General features: G+C 43.2%; 1 protein-coding gene across 2 annotated transcripts in view; it reads right to left on the reverse strand.

Moving 5' to 3' along the window:
• Positions 1–20,574, reverse strand: part of LOC135495134 (dynein axonemal heavy chain 2-like) — a 37,693-nt gene that overhangs the window by 12,706 nt on the left and 4,413 nt on the right. The window contains exons 10-45 of one of the 2 annotated variants that reach the window (XM_064783568.1): positions 20,156–20,338; positions 19,794–19,928; positions 19,371–19,597; positions 18,914–19,070; positions 18,494–18,733; positions 18,042–18,212; positions 17,766–17,894; positions 17,356–17,567; positions 16,890–17,090; positions 16,561–16,717; positions 15,908–16,246; positions 15,592–15,753; positions 14,732–14,854; positions 14,290–14,510; positions 13,836–14,155; positions 13,388–13,605; positions 13,055–13,274; positions 9,670–9,974; positions 9,024–9,317; positions 8,336–8,644; positions 7,886–8,164; positions 7,191–7,409; positions 6,847–6,964; positions 6,442–6,719; positions 6,141–6,161; positions 4,079–4,237; positions 3,635–3,879; positions 3,227–3,425; positions 2,769–2,993; positions 2,426–2,530; positions 2,117–2,305; positions 1,717–1,933; positions 1,241–1,390; positions 868–1,035; positions 505–665; positions 87–359 (exon numbers count right to left, since the gene is read on the reverse strand). In XM_064783568.1, the coding sequence (XP_064639638.1) occupies positions 87–359; positions 505–665; positions 868–1,035; positions 1,241–1,390; positions 1,717–1,933; positions 2,117–2,305; positions 2,426–2,530; positions 2,769–2,993; positions 3,227–3,425; positions 3,635–3,879; positions 4,079–4,237; positions 6,141–6,161; positions 6,442–6,719; positions 6,847–6,964; positions 7,191–7,409; positions 7,886–8,164; positions 8,336–8,644; positions 9,024–9,317; positions 9,670–9,974; positions 13,055–13,274; positions 13,388–13,605; positions 13,836–14,155; positions 14,290–14,510; positions 14,732–14,854; positions 15,592–15,753; positions 15,908–16,246; positions 16,561–16,717; positions 16,890–17,090; positions 17,356–17,567; positions 17,766–17,894; positions 18,042–18,212; positions 18,494–18,733; positions 18,914–19,070; positions 19,371–19,597; positions 19,794–19,928; positions 20,156–20,338 (7,329 nt within the window). The remainder of the gene's footprint in view (positions 1–86; positions 360–504; positions 666–867; positions 1,036–1,240; positions 1,391–1,716; positions 1,934–2,116; positions 2,306–2,425; positions 2,531–2,768; positions 2,994–3,226; positions 3,426–3,634; positions 3,880–4,078; positions 4,238–6,140; positions 6,162–6,441; positions 6,720–6,846; positions 6,965–7,190; positions 7,410–7,885; positions 8,165–8,335; positions 8,645–9,023; positions 9,318–9,669; positions 9,975–13,054; positions 13,275–13,387; positions 13,606–13,835; positions 14,156–14,289; positions 14,511–14,731; positions 14,855–15,591; positions 15,754–15,907; positions 16,247–16,560; positions 16,718–16,889; positions 17,091–17,355; positions 17,568–17,765; positions 17,895–18,041; positions 18,213–18,493; positions 18,734–18,913; positions 19,071–19,370; positions 19,598–19,793; positions 19,929–20,155; positions 20,339–20,574) is intronic. The other variant, XM_064783569.1, reaches the window with a different exon arrangement.

The following is a 20,574-nucleotide window of genomic DNA, read 5'->3' on the forward strand; positions in this document are numbered from 1 at the left end:
TGAATTCTGATCACGTGCGACTGGCAGTTTTTAGGGAAACAAAACACAGAAACTCTATATTTCTCATTAAGATGAAGCATACGTACTTCTTCCTCAGTCGCCATTGTGACGCTCTCTAGGTATTTATCCGCGACCTCCAACAGAGCATCTCCCGGCCACTCACAGAACCAATCGATCGTCGTACAGTTGACGAATGCCGGGTACATACGAATACGGTTCCTGAACGTCTCACCGACCGGACTCATGCAGAGTACGACATGGAGGTTCGCGCGGACGCGATCGATTAGATAGGCGAACATGTTCTGCGGGGTGTCATCGATGCCGTCTGCCTTTGCGGCGTCTGCCAAAGCTGTTCGTACCTGAATGGCAAAGAGAGGGTTAAAAGATGACACTGTGACCCTTTCTAGATCACAACCAACTTCGACTCGTGCAAATTTCTTCTGATGCTGCAAAAGCTCTTACAAACACACATCATTGATATTTGTCTCATCACAATGGACTCACCTCTTCAAATTCATCAGCTTTGTAAAGGTTTGGCACCTCTCCGCTACTCAGGACATTGTTGAGGTCTTCAAGGAAGGATTCTTCAACGACTTGCGTATCGTTGAAAAGGAAGACAGTGGGTTTGTTTTCCACACCGGCTTGGAAATAGAGGCGCTTCAAATCTAGAAAGAAAGGAATGAATCAAAAGATGCACCCTCGGAAACTTTATTTCGATCAAATTACTATAGATGGCAACACTTTTGAATATCATTACCGGTAGCCCGTTCAGGTAAAACTAAGCACGGTTAAGCATTGCTATCCACGACTGTGTACGCGGTGGCTCAGGCCAAAATGGCTTCTGCAGGGAGAGGGTCAATAACTCACCGTCTCTGAATTCCTGTTTCCTGTAATGCTTTGTGACTTCAATCTGGAACGTCTTATATTCGCACATATGTGCGCCCAGACGGCCCAAACTCTGTCGCCCACTGCCTCCGATTCCAATCAGTAGCATGTTCCCACGGGGTTGACGGATCACACGCACGATCTTTGACACTGGAAGATATAAAATTGGCAAATTTTAAACAATTTTGAAGGGTAACGACCTCCCAACCCCTCCAGGTAAAAGTGATTTTTAGAAATTTTCAAAAAAAATTTCAACTTGCCAATAGAATATTTTCATCAAACTTCGAAAAAACTGAGATTGAGATCTTACAATGATGAATTTTATCATTCGGCTTGCTATTTTTGCTACACTCACCATGCTCAATAGCATCCCTAAACAAAACAAGATCCATGGCAACCACTCCAGGGGTTTCATTATAATCAGTCAACATCTCCATCATGTGTTTCTTCAAAGCGTTGATGTCCGTGATGTCTTCATAGATGCTGTCTGTGCTCATGTAATCACCTGTGGAGAAAGAAGAGAAACGTCAGGCTCAACCTGCAAAGTCATTCATCAGGTAGAGTGCGGAGCAGGAGACCAGATTCAGCTCAAGCACTTCAGACCTGCTCCCTGATGAAGAAACGAGGGGAATACTTGCAAAAGGATATCACCCTGTCCGCACAGCTCTGGGGCTCTGGGGCTTTAGACCTCTTCCCAAATGAGAACAGAGAGGAGTACTGGCCAAAGGACACAACTCTGACCACAAAGCCCTGGGGCTCTGTAGTGGAACTCTCTAGGACAGCCGAATTTGTTACCGAAAAATGGAATGACTGTCTCGGAAACATACTCACCAAAGATCGGAGGCTGCTTATTCGGACAAATATTGTGATACGTCTGGTCAAAGAGTACACCAAGCTTATCCGCCATTATAGTTATGAACGCCTCGTTATCACTGGCGTCGACCAGACGATCGGAGAAAACACGGAAACACTCGTGGATCCAGAGTCTGGTTATGGCCGCCTTGGTGTCATGGTAGTCTTTATGTGCACGGAGCATGCCTTGGAATACCTGAAAGCAAGTGTTTCGATGAAATCATTTCTAAGATTGAATCAACTTGTAATCGTTTTATGTTTTATACATCAGTAAATCTTATCGCCTTGTCAATGTTCCTTCCGAGTGCTGTTCACTTCGCGTGACAGACTTGATTCAAGGACATCACTTATGCGACAACTTGTACAAGTTCTCACCTACCTTTGAAATATCCCTCAAGTTGAAGAGGTAGTGAATCTTCGCTGGAGTCGGAAGGAACTTCGTCACGATCGCGTTGTACATCTCGATGGTCGCCTGAGTAACGACGTCACCAATCGGTTTGACTTCTTCCTCGAAGTCTTGGAGTTTCTGGTTGATCATCGTGCCGAAGATACGCTTGATCTGTGACTCCTGGTAAAGTGAGGAAAACAGTTTCACAGGACGAAATTGAAAACATGAGTTTGGATAATTTGAATAGAAAACATCTTGGTTATTAGGCTAAGGCTATTAGAGGTCTCACTCATATCATACCTGAGGGAAGGTCATGTTGATGAGGTTGAATCGACTCTGCAGACGACGAGAGATGACCATACGACCACCACCAGGGGGACCCATAGCAGTCAACAAGAACATGTCCTGGAAATAGAAGTTACGACAAAATAAGATTATTTCAGAAAGACTTTATTGACTTCTGAAATATTGAGTTGGTGATTTGTAAAGTAATGTAGGAGCTGATTATTAGTCTTATTAGCTGCACCATTCTGCCACACCAGAACCTCCTCATAAAGTGCTGACCTAAACAAGTCCCAAGTTATGGGTTTAACGAAAAGGAAGGAAGGGGCAGAAAACCACAAACATTCTATTTTACTCGTACCTTGACATATTTCATGACCTGTTTCATCCTGTCGTACCAGAACCCATAATCTAACCACATCTTCATCAGCTCCAATGGCGGCTGGGAGCCGAACGTGTCCTTGGCGGGCATGTTGAAATCGTCCATGAACGTCAGCAGTTTCTTGCCACCAATTGGCACGTAGACACCCTTGGTCCTCTTCTCAACTCGACTCTCGATGATGTCTTGGACATTGTTTGATGATGTCTGAAATACAGAAAGTGGTACATTTTTTATTTTGGTGAATTAGGCTAGCCTTTTTTTAATTTTATACCTTGGTGATCAGATCCGCTGACGTTGTATTTTCGAATATTGAAAAAAAAAAAAAAAAAAATTCTTTCCATTTTTTGGATCCACCAACGTCCAAATGACTGAAAATTTAAAAAAAAAAAAAAAAAATTTAAATCAAGAAATCATTCTCACAATTTTCTTATACTAACCTGTGCAGACATGTTGATAGTCAAGACACTGTACGTCTTGGAATCAAGTTTTCCAAGGACATTTTGGGCAATTGATGTCTTCCCTGTTCCGACTGGGCCAACCATGAGGACGGGGTTGAGATTGGTGAGTAGGTTGGAGACAATGTAGTTGTATCGGACGGTGTCCACTGTTGGTACGACTAACTTATAGAATGGAGTACTGGAAGGAAAGAACATAGATAATGGAAGATGGGCTGTGGCAATTTCAGCAGTTAAAGACACCTCGGACTGGCAAGGAGTGGTGTCATTTCAATAGAGTGTCCCGACTACCAAGGTCACCCCTAGCTTCCCTTCCCAGTGAATCCAGGTCTCGTTCTTGGAATCCACAAAGTACTTAGAAATACCAGAAACAGATAACTTTCTACTTACTTTGCACTGAACTTCCAACCACCCCTCAGCTTCTCTTCCCAGTGGACCCAGGTCTTATTCTTTGGGTCCACAAAATACTCATAAATGGTGTCCTTGTTGGGGAACGTTCCCTCCATCTCTCGGATGTAGTTATCGATCTTCTTTCTGCCGTCTTCATCGACGGAGCAGCAGATTGACCAGATCATACAGAATTGGAAGAGGAGCTCAATCATACGGACGTAGTTATCGGGGTCATTGGGGTCAACCTGTGGAGAATGCGAGAACAGAGAGGTAATGAGCATCGTGCCGTCCAGACAAGCACTAATTCCAAGAAGTTGTGGGAGTTTGAGTTGGGACGTCAAAGAGCAGGTTGCACTCAACCCATCAGAACCAGATTTAAACAATGCGATACTTCTTTCAACGTAGTGTCAATCGACCTTCGAGTGGAGCATCAATGCTACTTACCCCATTTTCGACAGTAGCCAGGGAGTCGAATAGTTTACAGAGTGAAATGACGCCATTCAGCTCAGAAATGGGGACGAGTTCTTGACAGTTGAGTCTGACAAAGTCCATGATCTTCACGAGGTACTTGTCAAAGAGGCGACGCAGTTCCTCAACCATCGTCTGAAAAGAGGGTGGGAAACAATCAATGGAATGGTAAATGATGGAGAACATTTGATAAACCTAAATGGATTTAGTCATAAAGAAAGAATAGAATGCGGAGATATCGACTGTCTTATCTATAAAGCAGGAATATTTATAAGAATTTAGAGGTACATCTAGTCTAAAATGTTGAAAGATGCATTTGAGATGTTTAATGACACTATGTGTAAAGAAGGTCATATTGAAAGGAATGGCAAATTTTTTTGATTTTCAGCTGAGGGTCACAATATGTTGAGTTAAAATATACAAACACAACACGCTGTTAATGTTAAGGCTTGCAATGGTCAGAGATGCAGTGGTTGTGTGCAATATATTTTCAGATTAGTCAAAGATAGAGTCTGGAGAAACTGCATGGAAGTCCATCAATGTGTAGCAAAATGAGCAAATAGCCTGAATGAAGACAAGTTCATTTGTGATGTTAAAGTTCTCAATTTGTTTGTTAGTGCATCAATTCAGCAGGGATCAGTTGTTAGAAAGCATGTTAGCTCAAAACACCATGCTGACATGTTATTATGTGTACATAGATGTACATAACATCATACACATCAACCTGATGTTGACATTTTGTTTTGACGTGTTGTTGCATACATGTACATTGATGTACAGTAAACAACAATACAACATGTCGACATGTTGTTTAACATACATGTACATTGATGTACAGTAAACAACAATACAACATGTCGACGTGTTGTTGCATACATGTACATTGATGTACAGTAAACAACAACACAACATGTCAACGTGTTGTTTAACATACATGTACATTGATGTACAGTAAACAACAATACAACATGTCGACGAGTTGTTTAACATACATGTACATTGATGCACAGTAAACAACAACACAACATGTCAACGTGTTGTTTAACGTACATGTACATTGATGTACAGTAAACAACAATACAACATGTCGACGTGTTGTTTAACATACATGTACATTGATGTACAGTAAACAACAATACAACATGTCGACGTGTTGTTTAACATACATGTACATTGATGTACAGTAAACAACAATACAACATGTCGACGAGTTGTTTAACATACATGTACATTGATGTACAGTAAACAACAATACAACATGTCGACGTGTTGTTTAACATACATGTACATTGATGTACAGTAAACAACAATACAACATGTCGACGTGTTGTTTAACATACATGTACATTGATGTACAGTAAACAACAATACAACATGTCGACGAGTTGTTTAACATACATGTACATTGATGTACAGTAAACAACATGGCAACATGATCATGTACATGCTTTCTAACAACTGGCCATGGGTGCAGGGTGCTCCACGCCAGTGGCAATTCAGGCCATGCAATTTGGTATTCAGTTAGGTGAGTTCCAATCCACTCCAGGCAACCCAGAGCTTTATCAAGCTGAGAAATGAGTTTCTTTAACAGACTCAAACTGCTTTGGACTGCAGAGTTATATTTCAATATCATAGCTCAGACACTTGCTTAGTGTTAAAATTTCTGTGTGAAATCAAGAATCAACATGAAATAATCAACAAGAAAGAATAACGTAACTTGAAACAAAATTTGGCAACCAGATTAAACTTAAAGGAAGACTAGACGCCGGAGCCAGGTGGGCCAGTTTAAGTTGCACCAAGGGGCCAATAGGTGACGCTAATTTCTCACAGTACATCACTATTTCACTTGCATATGGAATACATTTATTTCTATAAGTCTAACCAGGCCCAGCTTATGGACCAACGAGCTCCTGCCTTTAGTCACCTTCAAGATGAAATATTGATTACATTGCTTTGCTTTATTAACACACACAGAAAACTTGCTGTTATAATCCCACAAGGGATGTTGCAAATCACAAATTCTGATCCACTAACTTACCTTTTGATATTGCTTGCTGGACTATAAACATGACACATTTATTAAGTCACCAGTTGCACCCAAAAGAACACGGCAATTTTAGTCTAATCCCCCTCAATGTACTTCATCATTACTACCTTTACCCTCCCACATTAAATTTTAGGTGGCATTAGGACTCCAGCAAATGATATGATAGGGCAAATTTGGCTACAAGATTTAAGTTAGATGCAAATTTGCAGTCTATTTGATTACCAATTAATCTCAACTTAACAATTATACATAACCATCCTTGAACAATTTACTAATAAAAAAAAATGCATACCTTATTTGCTTTTCTCTCTAACCAGCTGTCGACATACGGCTGCCAACCCAAGCCGTTGTAATCATTGTAGACCATACCGCAACGGGAGACGGTGGCCGGGGATGCGACGGCAAGATCTTCCACCTCGAACAGTAGCGACACCTGGTCGGGCATGGCGATACGCTCCCCGTTGATGAGCGTCAACACTTTATTGTCGTCCATGACAGAGTTCATGCTCTCGATCCAGAGGGTGTCGACCGGGCCGTCAAACAGCAACCATTTCTCATCAGGCTTCTCATCTGAAAAGAAATTGTTACATGAGCCAAGCTGAGACAAGCATCAACCAGTTAACAGTTGGTTCATTTGAGGTCACACTGATCCCGGATCTACCAGAAACTACGGCCCTAAGAAGGTTTTGAAACTTACCAGCACAAGTTGTTCTCATCACACTCGAAAGCACACCGTCCGTCCATTCGTTGGTGTTAAGATCAAATTCACCGTACAGCTCACCCAGGGAGAGGGCTTTGGGATTCAATGGGTACTCCTGTAAAATAGATACGGACTTACAACTAACTTTATCTCAAGGAACAGATGGTGACAGCTGATAATCAAGTGTGGAATAAAGAATGTTGTCCCCGGTTCATTACAATTGGACATTGGTCAAAAAGTCCCATTTCAGTGTTTAGTTTGAGAGGTTTTAGAATTGAAATTGATACTTCATTGTCGGTATAGGTTGATATAAATCAAGCACTGCAAATCTTCGCACTCACCTTAACATTCTGATAGGTCTGGTCACCACCTTTGCACAGCCTCGCCATGGCTGCCTGTAGAATCTTCCACGTGACAGTCTTACCCGACTGTGTCTTTCCAACGATCATGACGGAATGACGCGACGTCTTCGTCTCGTACAGCTGTATGACTTTGGTGACGCTGTGAGACGTACACTGTAGGTTGACCGCCTTCAGTTCGGCTTCGATGGCAGTTTTGAGCTGTCGGTGAAAAGGCAGAGATTCAGGATATGATTTTGTATTTGTTTCAATGAAGATCACGCCAACTAGCACTCTCAATACTAGTAAAGTGCTAACAAGTCATGGTTGATTGCAGAATCCCTGACAAATGCTTCAAGGAGGGGTTTGGTTGGGGTGAACCATTGAACCTTAGATGAAACCTTGGAAATTTGTCTGGGATTCTGCAAATGAGCTAAAAATCTGACAACCACTATTGGTACTTTATCACAATGAAGAGAAGCTAGCACTCACCCTTTTAAAGGGTAGTTGATGGGACTACACCAGAGTTCATCATCAATTAACAGTTGAGGTCAAGAACTTAGATGAAGAAGCTTCGGGAGGACAATGCTATGACAAGAGTCAAATCCATTCCTCTTGGATTACGAGTTGGACAGAGCAGTGAAAATGCCACTGCACGTCAAATCTGTAAAGATGGTTGTAATTCAAGTTGCCCCTACCTTGCTATAGTCCATAACGGGCGATTCCACACCAGGGAACAGATCAGACATGATGCCGTTAAACAACGGCAGATCAACGGCGGTCAACTTGGCCACGTTCATGTCCTTCATGGACAATAGGAGGAGCTCTTCATCGGGCATGTTTGGATTGGCACGCTTCTTTCTGCCAGCATACCTCAGGACGGACACCAGGGCACGGAGACCGAAATCGTAGTGATCTTGATGCGAGAGTTGTTGGACGGCTAGAGAGTAGAGAGTGTAGACCTTCTTGGCAAGAATCTGAAATAGAATTTGAACAAACATAAGCAAGAAATACATCGTCTACATGGGACTAGAGTTCAAGACAAATCTATTGAAAAGGAGGGTCAAGTAGCTTTACATGCTCTAGTCTCATAAGGTCAGCCTTGAGTAGAAGTTTTTTTTAAACCAACTGAAAAAATCAACACATACCTTAGTGTTACTGAAACCTTCAGCAAACAAGATGATCTCAGCAATCAGGTTAGAGTCTGGCGTTACCATGGAGATGGGTCGGAACATGGACTTCAAGTTATCAGGTAACTCCGTCCTGCCGGCGTAACCAGGGTTCATGGTGATGAAGATACCGCATGACCAGACGAGATTGATCTCACGTCCCTCAAAGACGAATCGCGTAGACGCAGCGGCTAGGGCTGACAGGATTGACAGGATCTGCTGGGCGACGACGGAGAGTACCTCAATGTTGATACGGTTGAACTCGTCAAAGCAACCCCAGGCACCAGTCTAGAAAAGAGAGCGAAATTTGATGTTACGTCACGCGTAGAAATCCCTGGTTGAAAGCTATTCATAATTCGTTGAAGGGTACAGATACATTAATCATTGTTGAACCAGACCTCTGTCGATGCTGTACACCTTTCCAGAAATGGGGCGCTGAGTGTCCGAAATAGTGATGTCATAAGGGGAAACTAGGCCTTATGGTGGAGGGACAAAGGAGATAGTCATGGTTGACCAACACACTTGAATGCCTTTGATGACGGACAAGGGGGAAAAAGTTAGTTCCAATGCAAGCCACCAATTTCGGGAAGCATGTATACTGGCCTCCAATTCTGCTTTGTTCGAGAACAAAAGCATTTAATCAAAGACCTTAGAACATATGCCGTACCTGTGCCAAACCAGAGAACATCCTACCCATCGACTTGTAATCAAGACCCTCGGAGCAGTTCACAACGATGACGTAGTTGCCAAGCGACTTGCCCAGATCTTTGACAGTCTCAGTCTTGCCGGTACCGGCAGGACCTTTGGGGCTTCCTCCTCGGTGGAGATGGAGGGCGGTGGTCAGGGTCATGTAGCACCTGTCGGTCAGCGGGGTGATGACGAGACGACCAGAGTTGCCGAGATATTCGTAGCCGTACTGGAACTGTGTGTTGGTCTGGCGTACGACACAGTCATCTATTTCCTGAAGAACAGAAGATTCGAATGTTGATTGAACTAGTATGTTACTAAATACAACATCTAAAAGCAATACTTCTCTGATACTATAGCATCTATAATGTTACGAGCTGGGTTGTTTTGTTCCCTAGCCTTGTTCCACACACTAATGCCAGGAGCATTGTGAGAAGGCAGTTTGAACCTTTCTTAAATCCTTGGTGGCTAACCAACAGACGGCATCAGAACAAGCTATCAACGAGCCTCGACCCCCTCACCTTTCACTCACAAGGTATACGCCATTACCATTAGGCCATCAGGATCAATAATAAAACTCAGTAGCAAACAGATGATTATTTCGAAGGGATGATTATCAAACTTACCCTATCCCAGTAGAACCGGAGCTGACTGAGCCACTCAAACGCCGTCACGTCGTTACATCCCGACTTGATCAGCTTCTCAATGATGTCACGTGCGTGCACCTCAATAGTTACGATAGCCACAACCTTCAACCGCTGAATCTTGGAAAGATTTCCACGAATCGCCTCAGAGAACTTATTCAGCATTGCCACCTGTTTTTTCTTCATGCTTTTTAAGGCGCGTTTGTCGCCGCGTTCTTTTGTTGTTGCCAAGGCTTTTGTGACGTCTGCTGTCCATTGGATTTGACTGGATGTGATACACAACTGACCTGTGAAGAAAAGAGATCGATCATTTGAAAAACAAGAGGCCCAAGGGCCTGGCGCTCAGCTGAGTTAATATCATTAATATCTTCCCGGTGTTTAGTTCATTATGCATGAAAATGGCATGCTCCATGGTATTTGATATCCTTTTGCGTTCACTACGGTACCAATGTTTTTGGTTGACATAATTATGCCACTGTTCATTCCTCAATCCTGACCATAATTCGGGTGAAATCATCGTATGAAAATATTTACCGAAACATGAAGTTTATGCTATGAATGAAATGGCCAGGGCCATTGTGCTCACCTCATGCTGTAGGAAAGATGGATAAAGAGCATGGTATTGTGTCATGTAGTGTTAAGTTTGATGTAGGTCCAAGCAATTACAATTTCCCCAAAATGGCCAATTTACAGTACATTCGACCTCTGTGACCTTGAAAAGTAGGTCAAATCAAAGAAGACCCGGGTGACACATTGAATGGTTGTTAGAATTAGATGTACCTATGATATAAAATTGGTGCCAATCGGGCAAGTCATTAATAATAGGAATAATGGCATTTTGAAGAATTTAGGATTTGGCCCCCTCCCTGGAGGCCAATCGGCAAATCAGATCGCACCAAACTTCGGTACCTGAGATCACCTGACCAAGGGGTACATGTGTACTTAATTTGTGATCAATAGTCATTGCAGTTAAGAAACGTGCCATAGTTACGGCCTGACGGCGAATTTACGCCATTTGACCTCTGTGACCTTGACAAGAAGGTCAAATTAAAAACCTGTGTGACATATACTGTATGGTGGTTAGATGTACCCATGATATCAAATTGGTGGCAATCGGGCAAGAAGTTAAGGAATAATCACATTTTTAAGGTTTTTGGATTTTGCCCCCTGGTGGTCAAGTGGTGAATCATATTGGACCAAACTTCGGTCCCTGAGATCACCTGACTAAGGGGTAAATGTGTACCAAATTTGGTATCAATAGTCATTGCAGTTTAGAAACGTGCCATCGTTACATCCTAACGGCCAATTTACATCATTTGACCTCTGTGACCTTGAAAAGGAGGTCAAATCAAAAACCCGGAGGATATATGATGCACCTTTGCTAGAAGTACCTACCATATTTTTTTCAAAATTTCCCGACTACTATTGAGGGAGATATTGCATATTTTCACTTTTAACGTTTGGCCCCCTGGTGGCCAAACCATGAAACGAATCGGACTGAAACTTGGTCTCCAAGGTGTCATTACATAAGGGTACATGTGTACCAAGTTTCAACTCAATAGCTCTAACAGTTACGAAACGTGCCCTGCTAACGGACGACGGACGACGACGGCGACGACGACGACGACGACGACGACGACGACGACGACGACGACGACGACGACGACGACGACGACGACGACGGACGACGGACGCCACGGTATGGGATAAGCTCACCTCTGCTAAGAGGTGAGCTAATGAGGATACTCATTGTCATAGCCTCGTTTACAAGTACGAAGTATTTTCCCGCGAATATTAAAAACTGCTTGGCTCCTTGCCAGTTAAATAACATGTGACTATACACAAAATAGAAAACTTTGATGGAAATTGTAAATCATTTTTTTATCTATCAGGGGAAACAAGCTGATGATGATCAAATAAATCATTCATGAGAAATCGTTTTGTTGCTGAAGCTTGCATGACAAAGTTAATGCTAAACCTTTTCTTGTGCTCTACTGCGCCACCGTAGTTTTCTATTTAGACCAGCGATGACGTCATTTCTGGTGATTCCCTACGTTGTCCAATGAGCGCTTTTTAAAATGTGCCATTTGGTATTGTACAGTATGCAATGTATTTTTTCAGCGCTGCCAGTTGCCGAACAGAATGCCGTAGTTCCCTCAATTTCCAATCAATTTTTATGGGAGTGACATTATTGTATTGCTGAGAATGTCTCCTTTTTACTCATGAAAGAATCTTAGAACTAAAATTTAATAGGCGAACAGAATCATGCCGATTCACTGCACATACTGTGGGAATTCTCCACTTCAAAATACATCGGCGATGTCATCGCGAACAGAGCATGCACTTCCGATATCGTTTTCACAGAAATGTGGCCAAATTTTCAAGAACTAATTTCTGAAAGTAGTCCCTGAAGACCTTATGACTACCACTGAAACAAACTGGTGATAATATCGCCTCCCAGACTACTTTTTATGCAGAAAATTGGGTACTTGAGTGTCATTGAGCTCCAAGATTATTGCACATGACGTAAACAACATGCCGCCATTTTGTCTCCGCTTCGGTATTTCGTACGCCGCTTATAATGCACCTTCTCAATTAAAACCAACATAATAAGGCCTTACATCGTTGATTGAATAGGAACACCACACAAAACACAATAAAGTGGGGGTACAATCGATTACGAAGCTGAAGTGAACAGTAATTTATTCCTGGAGTTACTGCTTTTGTTGTGTTGCTGCCATGTTTTGAGAACTGGCAAATAGGAGACTTCATTGATGGCTGACGTCATCGGGCGGGAATTTGAATCGGCAGAAATAATTAAAAGGCAGGTAGCGCCCTCTCCTGTTAAAATTTTGAACTTTTTCTCAATAAAATAGATTTTAAAGAATTTTATCTTAATATTAGAGCATATTTCGACTCATTCTGCTGCTCCTAGGCCGATATAGGCCAGTTTCCTTCATGCACTCTCGCTCGCAGGAAGTAGGTCGAATGGCGACAAATTTTGTTTTGAAAGTAGAGTTTGACCAGAAGTATCCAGAAATGCAAAATTGAAGTCTCTAGGTCTTACGGTTACAAAATGTGCACCATGGGTTTAACGGACGGATGGATGGATGGATGGATGGACAGACGGACGCCACTGAACAACTTATTTGACAAGCTCGGCTGACTTAGTCAGCTGAGCTAAAAACCTCACTGATAATTCTACCATTTGAAAACTCGTACCACTTTGCACAAGAGTTCAAGTCACACCTGGTATGGGGTGACAAGGAGGAAATGATGAAGACAGCCCAATTTGTGGCCATCACTGGGTCTGAAAACGTCACAAAATAGCCATCATAGAGACAACAAAGGAAGGAGAAGAACTGACCTGCCCATTCCTTCATCCACTTGTCTCGCTTGTTGAGATTCTTCTTCAGAGCAACGCGGACGTTTTTCAAGCTTTCCTTCAAGTTCCACCTCATGGCCCTCTCGATGTCACACAGCCAGGCCTCGACTGGACCATCCAGCATCACTGGGTGGCTGTACTCAACATATTCACCATCTGCGGAGAACATGCCAGCCGCTTCGTATTTCTGGGCAATTCCGGTCTGAACGGAGAGAAAAAGAAACAAATGAAGATCTGACTCAAATGAAAGCAGGTCAGAAGTCGTCCTTTTTAGTGAGCGTTTTTACAAAGATCTAAGAAAAACAAAACACCAACCTTGCTCATCTTGAGCGTCTTGATGTTATCGAAACATTTTTTAAGATGAGGTTGGACCGCTTCTGGATTCTTCGACTGGCCGAGAATCTCGAGCAAGTCATCATTGGACAGGAAGTAGAAACGCGGGAAGATCTGTCGCTTAGTCTCGAGGTACATGTCGAGCGATTTCTGGATCTCTTCCAGCTTCAAGTTCATGTCGTTAAGAGTCTCGAGCATTCCTGGAAGAAACGAAGTCGAAATATCACAATGAGCGACAGACCAGGATATCATACCCTCGGAAGACTGAATGTCAAAGTGCCGCAATATCAACAGAGCAGTGTCCCACCGAAATGCCACATGGCTTTGGCTTATGATGATGTTGATGATGGGTTTCCTTCTGGGTCCACTAGCTTTGCTCTTGGTATCACATCCTCCCCCTTCAACCCCTCTAGTCTTCATCACAACATACCTTTGAAATGTGTGCCTCTCAGAGCATTCCTATCCTTGTTAATCCTGGTCATGATCACCTTCCAGTTGGCATTCACCTCGTCAAACTCCGCCGATTCTCGAGGAAGCTGCTTCCGGATGTCTTCACCGAGGAAGATATTCTCCAAGTACATCCACTGTCTCTGTACAGTCAGCACCATCTCGATCACCTCAAGGATATGAGAGAGCGTCCTCTCCCACCGATCCACGTCCTGTTCGAAGGCCTTGACGAACCGCGATGCCTTCATCGTAGACAATTGGACCTGGCCGTCTTCAAGAACCTGGAAGACCTCATCTGTTCCCCTGTAATCAAGAAGTAAATAGTTTGGGTAAAAGGTACTGTAGTTTTACTGAGGGGAATGTCAACTGAAGCTTTTTCGACCAACGTAACACCCCCTATCACACATTTCCCCCCGGCAGCTCCAGTGCCTCCTTACCTGAGTTTGAAATGTCCCTTGTCCTTGTACGTGATAATGTCTAGCTCAATGACCTCCCAGGTTTGGTCGATCGCCTCAAGAGCCTGCTCAATGGCCAACTCCTTCCTCGCAGCACCTGATATGTCGTTGATCTGTTCCGAGTACTGGTCAAAGCCAAACTCGATGATCTTCTCCAGCGTGAACTCTTCTGCCTTCGGGTCGAACGATTTGGCCATCTCAGTCTGAAAGGGTTAAACAAATAGGTTTAATGACCACTTTTCATGTGTCTTCTATTGAGCAAGTTCTGTCTCAAAACATCTCAAAGCTAAAAAAAAACAGAATTTGACAATTGCCCAGCCGATGAATAGATTAGTTGTGCCGTATTAAAAGTTCTGATAACAAATAAGTTCTATGCATATGAAGCTAACAGTGACATATATCTCAAGACGCTGTCAACACCTACCCTAATCTGATCCCAATGACGTTCTCTCATGGCATGGTTCTTCAGATCGTTAATGAGCGGCATGGTCCTCTTGAACTGGTCCACCTTGTGCTTGCTCATCTCGACAATTTCCCAGTTTTTATCCTGAAACAATCAGTGGACAATTAATTATGAACACAAGTTATCAACAATTATAAAAGGAGGCCATGTATAGTTAGTCTGATGTTTCTTGGCGTTCTTAGAGTGCATTAACCTTATGCTTTATGGTACTATGCATTAGTACGCAGCAGGGATGAGTCATACGTTGCCAGTCAGGAGGGATTCTCTACCTTTAAGAATCCAATTTTCAACTGAGATCTTTAGAAGAGAAGAATTTGCCAAGGACACTGAATTACGACATGCAAAAAGTGTGAGAAAAACATGTGAATTCTGTGTGACCTTGAATAAATCAATATGTGGTTACGAAATAATGTATTGTTATAACTGCATCTAAATAAAACAGTGATGTAATATGATAATTGTTACATCTTCTTCATTATCGTCTGCCTCTTCCTCATCTCCACTGACATTGCCGTCTGCTTTTTCGGCCAGACGCTCAGCCTTTTGCTCCTCTGCCCATTCCTTATTTCAGCATAATATGGAAATTTTTATGAAGTTAAGATTTGAAAAATTATGTCTTATATCATGTACATAGTTATAAAAAGGTTGCAAAATCAGACATCAAAATGACCATTGTTTGAAAAGCAATTGTTCAGCACTTTAAGTATCTCGTGATTGTTTTGAGTGTTTTGGGTAAACATTGATTATCACAAGTCTTCCTGAACTTGCACCAGTCCCAGAGTAAATTCCAATGATTTCCCCAAATTTTAACTGTATCTTACCTTGAGTTCTCGACTGAGCTTGTTCAACTTCTTGTAAAGAGCCTGCGACTGGGTCTCCATCTCTTCCGTCTGCAGCTCGGTGAACTTGCCAACTTTCCAGTCTCCCCAGTTGTTCTCCCAGTCCTTGGTGATGTTCCAGATGGTCTCAATGTACTCAAGATCCTAGAAATGAAATCAATTCAGTAAGAGGAAGCAAAGATGAGTATAGTGTGTCTGAGTCTTGTAGGAATCGAGAAATTTTAAGCCAGGTTTCCCACCTTGACCAAAGAAACCACTCACCAACTACATGTCACCCCATTGCATCTCCTCAACCTACCTTCTCCAGCGCGGCCACGTCCTTGGACGGAGGCTGATCAATCTTGAAGATATTCAGCCCCTTCCTTATCATCGCCTCCTGTTTTTTAAGTGCATCCAGCTGGCCGTGGTACTCCTCGATCTGCCCAAGAGCCTCGTCCGTCGGAATCGCGCTAGTGAACGGTCCCTTCGAGTGGAAATCGTGTACCAAGTTTGCGACTTGTTTCTTGAATTCGTCCGACTGGGCAAGGAGTGACGTTTTGAATTTCTCCTTGTGCTTTTTCAGCATGACGTCTGCATCGATCAGCGTCTGTTGGAAACTGACCCACTCACCACTAAGGCTGTTCAGCTTGTCTGATACCTGAAAAAGATTGACGAAATAAAGAGTAACTCTTCCTTTTCTTCTTAGCGTTCGATTGTCTTTTATGGCTATACTACAGAACCAGGCCTATTTTTAGCTGTCATCTCTTGGTCCTCTTATGATCCCCCAGAGCTTTGTCTCCACTGATGCACCGTATGGCCATGTGGCCAGTGTCTCGGTGTCCAAGAGTAGGCAGTTGTCAAGCACATGCCTGTGTCTGGTCTGGTGCATTGCACTGGCACCTTCTGGACTCAACAATAATAATCATGCGGAAAATATTGAAATTTTTAGATTGATGGTTTCACGACACTCACCTCTTCAGGTATAGGAACCTCATATTTCTCCAAAATGGCAAACTGTTCGTACAGAGGCGAGAACTTTGCTTCAATGTTCGGTTTGTCATTAGTCAGCTCATCCCAGAGGTTGAGACTTTCACCCAGCTCATCCAGCGTCTGAGGAGGTTTGATGACTCTGAAGAAGAGTTAGAGATTATGATAAGAAAAACTAATTGGTTACAGGTGCACACGGACACAGAATCTGTCTTGATGAACTCAGACAAGGTGCTCGTGTCCAAAAGTGTGACTATTCACTCTTTTGAACATTCGATACAGTTCGATGTAATAAGTTAAATTTGTCCACTTACTTTTCTCCCATATCATGTAAGAACTGGTGAAGACCCTGTAACTTGCTGGTGGCAATTTCTCGAAGCAGCGTCGTAAACTTGTTCTGCCACTCTTGGCAGTGGCTCAGGATGGCAAACTTGAGCGGCGAGCAGTCGAGGAGGACGAACTGGATGTTCAGGATCGTCTCCTGGGTTTGGACGTGGTTGGCTACCTCAGTGTATCTGGAAGAATACATTTACATTAACTCCATTAAGACAGTGAGGAGCCATTGTTATAACTTCTGCTAAATCCACACAGGGTCATCCAGAAATCCAAGTCTGAAGCTGGGTTCTGCTCAGGATCACACCAGGGCTCGCTTGCCTGGTAGATCAGCAGTGTCACCCACTGGGCTGGTAAGACTCCTTGGTAACCCACTTGGAGGAGTGGTTGAAAACATTGAAGCACAAACCTGCCTAAGATGCAACTTGCACCGCAAAATAAACCTACCTTGCGATATCTGCATCAAACGACGACACATGGGGGTTCAACTTCTGATATCGTCTGATGAACTGATCTTTCTGGATCTCCCAGATCTCCCTAAAGTTATCCCACGTGCTCAGGTACTGTTGGAGGTTCGTTGCATTCGCTGTCATGCCGGCGTTTATGACACCTTGGATCTTTTTCGTTTCTTCGTCTCTTGCAATCATGTCATGGATCGGCTGAAGGTACAAAACGAATCCATAAAGATTTTGAAAAGAAGTGAAACTGATCTTTATATGGATCTTTATAAGTTGACAGAGCTGACCAGTTGTATAATTGTCAAGATCCATGAAGAGCAGCACCAGCTCTAGTTTTTGAACAATTCGTTGTCTTTCACATCATATAAACCATCAAACCTTTCCAGGACGAAAACTCACCGCCTTATTCGACTTCTTCCTTGTCAATATGTCAGGCAACCTCTGGATACCAGAGATGGCATGGGTCAGATGTGGACCAATGCTTCCAACACTGGTAGCAAGCTGGACAAGGGTAGGCGAGAATTCAACCTGAAAGGATAAAGACATAAGATGAAAGTCCGACACAAGTACGTCACTGCAATGCATCAGGTTTTTTAGGCATCAGCTACTTACATAACAGAAGGCCTACGAAGTTTGAAGTTGGAGGTGATAGGCACAGAAATCAGATAGACTTACAGTAGTTCCTTCCAAGACAACCTTGACCCTGAAGAGAGGGTTCGGGGCACTTTTTCCATCCCCATTGATGGCCCTGGAGAGTTCCTGCAGGGACCACTTAACGTTGAGTCTGAACGCTTCCTCAACCATGCGGTCCATCTTTTCCGTGTAGAGATGCCAATGCTGCTGAACCTGAAATAGCATGATTTTGATATTTACCTCATGCATTCAAGAGCCAAATTGATTTCACTTTCATCAATTTCACATGCACATTATCTCAGTATTCTGTTTAGTATTCCTTTCGGCTCAAGTAACTCCTGACTTTGCTCACCAAATCAGGATATCTTGGTTTTATTCTGCCTACAGAAAGAGCCTCCATCCTATGTCGGGTGCCTTAAGTCTGAGGGTGCTTGTCTGTTTTTGGGGCATGCTGTATTAGGCAATTTGTAACATAAGTCAGGAGATGCACTTACCTCGTTCCCATCGCCTCTGAAAGTCTCGAACGTCTTTCTCATCATCCCGATCACCTCCGCATGGATCTCTTGCAGCTTCTTCGCGACCATCGACCGATGGTGCTGCTGATCGTCATCAAACTGCATATTCTCGTAAACCTTCTTGCTGTCGATCTTGACTAGTAAGTTCTCGCTGATTCGTTTGCAATCTTTGGAGATGTTCATGTTGGCGCCCTTATAGTCGTCGACGATAGCTTGGATCTAAATAGAGAAAACGCGAAATATTTCAATGTCACTGGGCATAAAACTGATTAAAAAATACATGAAAAATGCTCTAATTGCCATTCACTTATCCAGTAACTCAGATGAGAGTAAATGTACAAATGAATCTCTATCAAGTTATTCAGCACGTCCTTAGCAAACCCTACAAGATAACCATACCTTGCTAGCATGCTGTCGGCACTCGACAATGAAGTAATCTGTAATGCCTTTAGATGCCCACGTCAGCTTCGTCAAACCTGGATGAATCTTCTTGTCCAGGAAACGTATCCTTTCACGGAACAACCCTCGCTCTTCTTGGGACAGGGCAGCTATGATCCTGAAAAAGAACTATGTATGTTAATCTTCTTCCTACTGCACTGAAGCTTTAGATGTATGCTGCTATGTTTGGGCATCAATGATGGTTTGAAATGGGCAGCTATCTCAGCCGCCAAGAGGGATCCATCACCAACTACTAGTTTTTCACTGGATGGAGACCATCGAATATGTTTTGCATGTGAAGGAAGTGGCAGTGGAAGGAAAGAGCCTTGCCCAAGGTCACATGCGATGTCATGGTGTCAGGCAATGAACCAACAGATCCAAGAGCCCCCACACCACAATTTACGATCTGATTCCTTGCCTGTTATAATCCCTGACCACTAACAACACGTTCTCCCGCGTAACTCGAAGCTCATCACTGCGAGCGTACACATCATTTGCGAAATGTGGAATCTCGAAGACCAATCTCTCCCAGTAGTGGCACTCCTGGAACAACTTCAACAGACTCCGGTTGAAGTTCGTATCGATCATGGCTTGTTTCTCCAGACTGCGGCACATCAGGGGTACCTCGAGGAGTTTCATGGGCTCCTGAAAGACAAGTAACGACAAATGTCATGCAGATCTAAATAATTCAGGGCTAGGAAGCCACACAAGGAACTTGTGCATGGTGTGAAGTTTCCATCGACCTAGGACAACAAACTAAATTTTCATCCGAATAGAAGCACCTCATCAGTATTGATAGACGCAATGTCACCTGAATGACTAGAGAAAATCAAGTACTTACCCTGTCCAATGACTGCGTCCATTCATGGAATGTCTTCCTGACGTATTCATCCAGAGCTGAGCACAGCTGCTGATACTGGGTCCTTGTCTCTTCTCCAGAACCTATCTGAGGCAAGAAGTGGGCACGGTCCAAAATCTGAAAAGATGGTTAGTTCAAATAGACTTGGGCAAAACTTTTCAGATATCGTCATCCAGAGGGGGATTTGGGGTTACCTTCTCCTTCTCCTTCATTAGCATTTGCTCTTCACAAACTCAAAGAGGGATATTCTTCTTCCAAGGTGGGATCAGCCTTTCTGTCGAGCAAGAACTTGGAAGACCAACAGTACAAACAACAGCATCCAATGAACATAACATATATCTCACCATCATGTTTCTCTCGATCCTCTTCTTGAGCATCCGAGACCAGTGAGCAGAGCCGGAGTATTTTGGATGCTGGAACGGCAGTGGGACGGACTTCTGCGTCAATTCCTTCTTCACGGCATTCAATTCGTCATTTAAGAGTTGGTAGGTCTCCACGGTCTTCTTGTCGATGGTTCGCTTGATTGCCTGAAGAGGAGAAAAAGGTTGATATGGGGAATGAGAGCAAGAAAAAGGCACGAAATGACACATCAAAGTCAAGTGAGAACCCACTGACAAGTGGGTTGGTGCAATAGAAATGACATTGTTTACAAGGAAACTTTTCTTTGAAGTGTGCCTTTTTCCTCAAAACTGACAAAAGTGCCCTTTTTTGAAGAAAATAATTGCTGTGCCCTTTTGAAATGAACTGTGAGATCTGGTAGAGT

Source organism: Lineus longissimus, chromosome 10, assembly GCF_910592395.1.
Source record: "Lineus longissimus chromosome 10, tnLinLong1.2, whole genome shotgun sequence".
NCBI classification, from domain to species: domain Eukaryota; kingdom Metazoa; phylum Nemertea; class Pilidiophora; order Heteronemertea; family Lineidae; genus Lineus; species Lineus longissimus.